Raw genomic sequence first — 7,721 nt, 5'->3', positions numbered from 1 at the left:
CAAGATGAGGACAATTTGAAGTGAGGATCTCACCCCTGTGTCTCCCTCCGATTTTGCATGAAACTTGGCAGGTGTATAAAGGGGCCCAATGGAAGAAATACGTGCTTTTTGTTTCCGTTGTTTCTTCCTATGCAATATTTACGTGGTTTCGGGGTCAGATCCCCTCTTCAATTTCTCCTCATTTCGGCATTCGAGTTGAGGGGTTGCCCCTAAACCCGTTTTTTAGCTGAAACACAAAAACACGTATTTCTTCCTTTGGGCCCCTTTATACACCTGCCAAGTTTCATGGAAATCGGAGGGGGACACTTAGATAAACTCCCTTGTTAGTTGAATTCATGGCGTTCTTAGCTGGTATTTACACAAGAAAAAAATGGCTCCTGAGAAAAAAAGGCTGGAGACTGAATTTTTTTATATACTCCTGCCTATATATCGTAGCGTTCCAACCTTTGGAACTCAGGGATCGAACCTAGGGATCAGACGTATAACCACTTCAATGTAGCTACTAAAACATCATCGTCTAGTTAAAGTAATCCCGTTAAAATCAGGAAAATTAAAGAAAACATGGGCGAAGCAGTAAGTGTGGATATATCTCAGAAATACCCCGTTCTACCTTTCTCACCTTCTTTTGTCTCCTCTCGCTGACCTCTCCTGACTCTCTCCTAAAGGTAGATGCCCTCGACGCTTCCTGTGTGAACTCTTATTCCACAATATTCAGAGCAAGTGCTGACAAGGTTTGCCAGCTAGTTATATTCACCACCAGACAGGGATGTTACGATATTACACATACCCCACTAAGGCTATATCATGTACAAACATACGTAGTTGAAGGGCTTGTGTGTAAAATATGGTAAGTGACATTTTCGTGATTTATGAGTTCATTAAGAACTGTGCTGTGCTGTGCGTCTACTTGTAAACAACGATAGTCTACATTCTACACATAGACTATTTTATACACGTAGTTTACGTAATCTATGTAAACAACATGGCGAAAGTTAATAGCTTAGCAAAGGGCGCCGTGGAATTAAAAACATTATACTGCATATCACTTGCTGATGTGGAAGAAGAACTTTTCATACTATTTCTTCCAAATTCGAACAATTTCTCACCTAGGAAGAAACCTAATATAGGAAACATTCAAGTGTTTTATGGGGAAAATACCACTCTTGCCTCACGACTGCCATCTGTTGTTGTTTTTTGCATACTATTTATCTTCTTCCATAGTTGATAATAGAAGAGAAGAGAAGATAAATTTTGTTGTAAATAGGGTTCTTTTCATTTCGTTACGAACAAATATAGTTGAAAATGTCACTTTCCTTTCATGAAACCCTTGAAAATTAATTTTAGTGCACTTTAGATTATCTACGTAGTCTATGTAAACTACAACCGTATGTAATCTACGCATAGATTACGTGTAGACAACGCATGTACACGTAAATTTATAGTCTACGGCACATCACTGGCTATACTGTAGATAAATTGTTTTCGTGTTGTGTTTACCAATTTCAGAAGGCTTCACTGAATCCAATGCAAATTGTATGACATGGCAATTAAACTCGAAAATTGAAGGATGGCACAGTTGACTTTCTTACTCAAAAATGACCAAAATGTCACTTACTATGTTTTACACACGAGCCCTTCAATTTATATGTATACATACACACATACATGGTGTTCAGAAATTCTTGGTCAATACACGATACTACAACCATTTGAAAGAGGAATATTTGCCTTAAATGCATTCAATGTGCACCTTATGTGTGGCAGGACAGGCGTCGAAGCGGTAATTCCACTCTCGCCAAATATTCTCAAGCATGTCTTGTATGATGTTTAGGACTCAGTGTGCGATTTCTGCCTGTGTAGTTTTAAATCTTTCAAATGGTTGTAGTGTTATGTATTTCTGTCCACTATTGGTGAAAATATGGCGTTACAAAATCGACCAATAGTTTCGGAACACTCATATATATATATATATATATATATATATATATATATATATATATATATATATATATATAGATATATATATATATATATATGGTGGGGGGGTGTAAATTAATGTACACTTTAGACGGAAAATTTTTTCTTAGCATTGTTCTTAACATTTACGCCATGACCAATTCTACCGTGTAAAGTGTAAAATCTTATGGCATTTCTGATCCCATGGCATCTTTCATGACGTTTCTCAAGGATTGGCTCGGTCCGTACCATTTTTCGTAGCGTAACCAATCAGAAGCGAGCTCTAGGTCACGAGTGCAGTTGCAATGGCGGCTGCGTGAGATGTAAACAATGTATCACTTCACATTTTTAAAAGCCGATAACTATTCAACCGAGAGGAATAACGTTTCGTATAAAACGTTATTAGGTACAAAACAATGGCGCTGCTTAAATATATACTTTACAACGTTTACTGTGCACGTATGGAAGAATATTTTAGTTGTTTCAATTGTAAACCCCTTTAACTCAGGAGAGATGGTGTAACTCGACGTGCCTTTCGTGCTGTATATGTTATACATTGTAATCGCAAAAGCTAGCCAAAAGGTTACATGAAGTTTGAGTGTAAAAGTATTGTCTGCTATAAGATTTTGGAAGCATTTACATAGGATTTATGCTAGCAATCACCGCCACTGTTTCGAACCCTGGTTAAAAGAAAATAGTTACTTCCAAACACTGTTCAGCAGATGTTTCATAGGCTCGGCCGCCAGAGACTACCGACTCGGAATAGCGTATGAATCAGAGAGGCGATGACCTAACTCCTGCGACAGTCACCAATGGAACTCACAGGAGACCAAGAAGCCTGCAATTGCGAACATAAGCCACCTACGTCCGCGCCGTTCCCACAAGGCCAAGACTGTGAACAAAGCAGTTTACGAACATGCGAAACCACGTGATCCGTTCTTTTCTTTTTTTCTTACACGGCAAGTAAGAAAAGACCAGGTTCCCGGGGAGGGTGCTCAACCGGAAAAGGTCGAGTTGCTGGGAAAGCCTCACTTTTCGCCCTGGCATGTATATAATAACAAAAGTACCCGCTCGCACGTTCAGTACTCCCTCTCGTTGTATCCGAAGTTGTTCGAAAAAGCAGTCTCAACATGCAGTGCTGGGTGAGTGCATATAAATGCATGCCAGGAGCATTTAGGAACTAGTGAATGTTATGTAATGTGCCTCAGATAGATATTTGACGGATGGTACTATACATTTTTGAACATGTTTTCAGATACGAATTGCTTGTTTTTACTTTTAATTCGCCTTGTTTTACCACATTTTGCTAATCGCGAAGAAGATATGATGAAGGGACACTCATAAAGAACACTCGTGGCCAGGCCGTGATTCGATCCCGAGAACTCTTGTGTCGTACCGTGCTGTTTTAATCACTCCGCCACGAAGGTCTGTTCAGATACAGAAAAGCTGGAACTGCACTTTTCGGTAGACTTGAAATCAAGGGGTTCCAGGTTCGATTAAGAGTGGTTTAGATCATAGGCGTCATTGCATATTACACTTTTGGCTAACCGTGTCGATGATGATGAATATGACATTAGCATCGGACTGTTTTTATAGGAAGGAGGCCTTGGGTACCTACTGTGTGTGCCTGTGCACTACAGACACGCACATATGCACACATATTGAGTGGTATTTGAAAGAGGATGAGGGGAATTGCCCCTTTGATTTCTGCATCCCTCCCTCTAGTTTGCAATTTTTTGTTCATGGAAGGAAATTTTATTTTATTGTACAATTTTATTGATATGCTTTATATTACCGCGCCTTTTATGCCACTTTTGACTAATTTGCAAAGATGGGGATGAGTGATGATCATGATGAAATTGATGAATGGATAGACACTCACAAATATTCATGCCCAGGCCAGGATTCGAACCCGGGGCCCCTGTTGGAATATATATATACCTGAGGCTTCAATAGTAGTACTGGAATCCCAACCCTGGAAACTTTTTAAATAGCACTGTGTATGTATTTGTGTGGGGGGGTGTCTGGGTGTGGGGGTGGTTTATATGTGGAAATATCCTCTTCATGTACTCGTCGCCATTAGCCAAAATTGCAAAAATTTCGATGTAAATTTATTCAATCAATCAACAATACTGCACATCATATACATTGGTGAAGCCAGCCACCGCTTTCCAGGCTACTGGATCCTTCCGAAATTTTGCCAAATTACAATCCTCTGTATAATTTGCAATGTAATTTATACAGAAACATAAGTTGTTATTTTCAAAAGGGATTTTCAGGTTTTGAACAAAAATTACATTAGACCTGTATTAACTAACTATTGTTGAATACATCTTGCTTTCGTGTATCACCGTGGCCGCGGTGGCTCAGTTGGTAACGCGTCTGACTACCATGCTAAAGGTCCCGGGTTCGATCCCCGGCCGGTTCAAATCCGGGAACTTTTCTAACGATGGAAGCGGCCCCGGCGCCCACCCAGCGTCGAATAACATGGGTACCTGGGGGAAACCCTGGGGGGTAAAGGCGGTCAGGGGCGTGATGTTGATCACATCACCCCCACTCACGACCGGATCAAGAAAGTGTGGGGCGTTACCCCCACACCCCCTATACGCCTTCATGGCGTAGTGCTATGCACAGGGGAGCACTTTACCTTCTTTACCTTTTTTTTCGTGTATCACCAGGATCTTGTATTTTTATGCATATTTAAGCAAAAAAACCTTGGATGAAAAGTCCCCGCGCAGCTTTCCCTTCTTCCGTTCATCTCGGGCCATAAGGATTCATGGTCCACTCTCCCCCTCCCCTCCTCGCGGGAGTACGGTGCACAGCAATCGCGGGTCTGCGCAGGTTGTTTTCCTTGTGGTTCCACTATAGTGAAAGAAAGGTTCCTGGACGTATTTCAATTCATCCGTAAAAAACGTTCCCGGAACGTTCATCCGGAAAAAAGGTCCCGTACCTTATTTAAATTAATTTGGAAAAACAGGTCCCTGGACCGAATTGAAACATAAAAAGATTCTTTACGGTCCAACACCCATTTATGCTTGCTGGACCGGAATTGAATTTATATAAAATTCCTGGAGCTTTAACAACCCTGGATGGCAGGGTGGAGAATACGAAGAGGAGGGTGGGGAGTTGGCCAAAAATTCACCTCGCCCGGGTGAAAATTTAATCTCTAGCCGCCCCTGGTGCTATTGCTCTATAAACTAAGCCACTGAGGCAGTCCTAGCTTCGCATTGTGTTTACTCAGTGAGTGATATCACAAAGACACACTGAAACACTGATGAGGTAAAAAATCTTAGTACCTCTTAGTTGGGAGTATAATATTACCTTACAATTTGACACATAGAGGGAGTGTAGAAATTGAAGTACATCCACATAAGGTAATTTAGTAGCTTAGTTGCAAAATTTTCTGAAAATTTCAAAGGTTAATATAGAGGTATGTGTAACACACTTGTTTGCATGGTAATAAATTTGTGAAACGATGTACAGGGTGTTTCAAAAGTAATAGCGCAAACTGACACAGGTGAAAGTACACGATAATAGAAGCAAAAAAAGTCTGAGTAAACATGGGTCTGCATGAGATAATCGCGAATGTGTGATTACAAGCCGCCACTGACTTCATTGTTTGTAAACGTCTTCATAGTTGGTAAAATGCTAATAATGTGTGCGAATGTGTGAGTACGAGCTGTCATTGATTGCATTTTGTAAACACCGACTGCTTTACTCCTTGTGCGTTCCGAGGTTTGCTCTTTGTTTACAAAACAGAACATTTCCAAGAGGTGGCGTTGTAATCAAACAGGATGGATACAATCAGTTCAATAAAAGCAATGAGATCTCCTTATTTTCCATACTGTATTATTGGTATTTTACCAAGTAGGACGACGTTTACAAACAATGAAGTCAGAGGGCTTGTACCCACACATTCGCACACATTATTAGCATTTTACCAACTAGGACGACGTTTACAAACAATGAAGTCAGTGGCGGCTTGTAACCACACATTCGCGATTATCTCGAAAACGGTTCGTTTGCAGACCCCAAGCCGCCACTGGCTTCAGTGTTTGTAAACGTCGTCCTAGTTGGTAAAATGCTAATAATGTGTCGAATGTGTGGTTACAAGCGGGATTTTTTGCTTCTATTATCGTACTTTCACCTGTGTCAGTTTGGGCTATTAGTCATGGAACACCCTGTATGAATAGCCACTGGCAATAAACATGACGTAGATCCTAAAATACTGGCTTTCCTTATTTGTGGTGTCTAAATCTGCGATGAGAGCAGAACTTCATATTAAAAGTTGTTGTTGAAGTTAGCCCATCGCCGTGGAGTTAGACAACACACAACACATTGCTGGGAAGCCAGTATTTCAGGTTGTAGGCAGTGGCGGTGATTGGATTCCAAAACCAGGGTGGGGTGCAAGGTGCCAAAAATGGGGAGGCTAAGACCATACATTTCCCTTTGTAGATAAAAATTTCGTGGGAGGAGGAAGGATAGGTTTTCTGTGGCTCTGGCCCCACCTAAGTGTCGCTACTGATTAGATTAAATGGACAAAGGAATCATCGCAAATTCAGGTGAACAGGGCACAAACTGTAGGTTCAGGCAAGAGAGCCTCGATTGCCTATAAGCATGTGCCAACTTCCGTGACGGAGTGGTTAGCACAGCGCGCTACGACCCCGAGTTCGAATCCCGGCTTGGCCATGGGTGTTATTTCTGAGTGTCCCTTCATCAGTTTCATCATATCATCACTCATCATCATCTTCGTGATTAGCAAAAGGTGGCTGAAGAGCGAAGTGAAATCAACCAAATCAATCAATGAATCAAAAAGCATCCAAAGCTTTCGGGGTGTACTAGATACGTGGAAGAATTTTTTTGGTTTGGGCACCTTCCGAAAATATCACCTCCTTACACTCCCCATAAAGTAGAACACACTTTGTGTAAGGTACCTGGACCCAATATGGCCTACCTAAGGTTTGCGATTGTTTCTAATGGTGTACGAAGTCACAAAGGTAAAACTAATGGCAAGATTCAAAAGAGGAAACATTTCTGGACATTTACTGTAAAGTGGAGCCAATTCCAAATAATAACATGCGTGCAGGGAAGATTTTATTAAAAAAGTTACATTTAGGCCATATTAAATACATATGTACCCAATATGGCCAAGTTATAAATTTTTTCTTTCACATCAAAATATACAAGATTAATTGTAAAGAAAGTACCACAATGCCATTTTTATGCTGCACAAAGAAATAAATTTGTTTACAAACCATTGAACAAGGGACTGACGTATCACAATTTGTTACCAACTGACACATCACAGCCTGGACAAATGAAAGGTCCTTATCATCCTTACTGAGTTCCACACACAGTACGTGAGCATAAGAGTAACACATTTGCGCATGTCTTTCACGATATAATCCTATGTAAGCCATATTAGGTCTACCTTACATAGTGTTCTTCTTCCCTTCGTTATAAACAGTACTTAAGATTAAAGTCTAAACTAAGTACATTGTATTAAAGTACAAATTATGAGCTATCAAAAAATGGACTAGAGATATTAATATCTATCACTTGGAAGTTGTAGTAAGTAATAACTTCTATATGCAATATTAGAGTGCAGCAATGTTTCACGCTTTAGCTTAATAAGAAAGAGCATGGCTCGTATTCTAACTGTATTAAATAGAAGAAGGATAGAGGGAAAAAAACGCCTAAGAAGATTTTTGTGGTCACGTAGAACACAATCACGATGTTCAGATATTTCACTTCTTTGTTCTCAA

The 7,721-nt window shown here is 40.3% G+C and overlaps 1 protein-coding gene across 1 annotated transcript in view; it reads left to right on the top strand.

Moving 5' to 3' along the window:
- Window positions 1-2,968: 2,968 nt before the first annotated feature.
- Window positions 2,969-7,721, top strand: part of LOC145980550 (uncharacterized) — a 28,668-nt gene continuing 23,915 nt past the window's right edge. The window contains exon 1 of the mRNA XM_083113571.1: window positions 2,969-3,098. Within this exon, the coding sequence (XP_082969697.1) occupies window positions 3,087-3,098 (12 nt within the window). The 5' untranslated portion in view covers window positions 2,969-3,086. The remainder of the gene's footprint in view (window positions 3,099-7,721) is intronic.

This window comes from Lepisma saccharinum, chromosome 28 (assembly GCF_977018435.1).
Source record: "Lepisma saccharinum chromosome 28, izLepSacc3.1, whole genome shotgun sequence".
Lineage (NCBI taxonomy): Eukaryota > Metazoa > Arthropoda > Insecta > Zygentoma > Lepismatidae > Lepisma > Lepisma saccharinum.
Note: the sequence above shows the minus strand (reverse complement) of the source record. Positions and strands in the feature narration are given on the sequence as shown.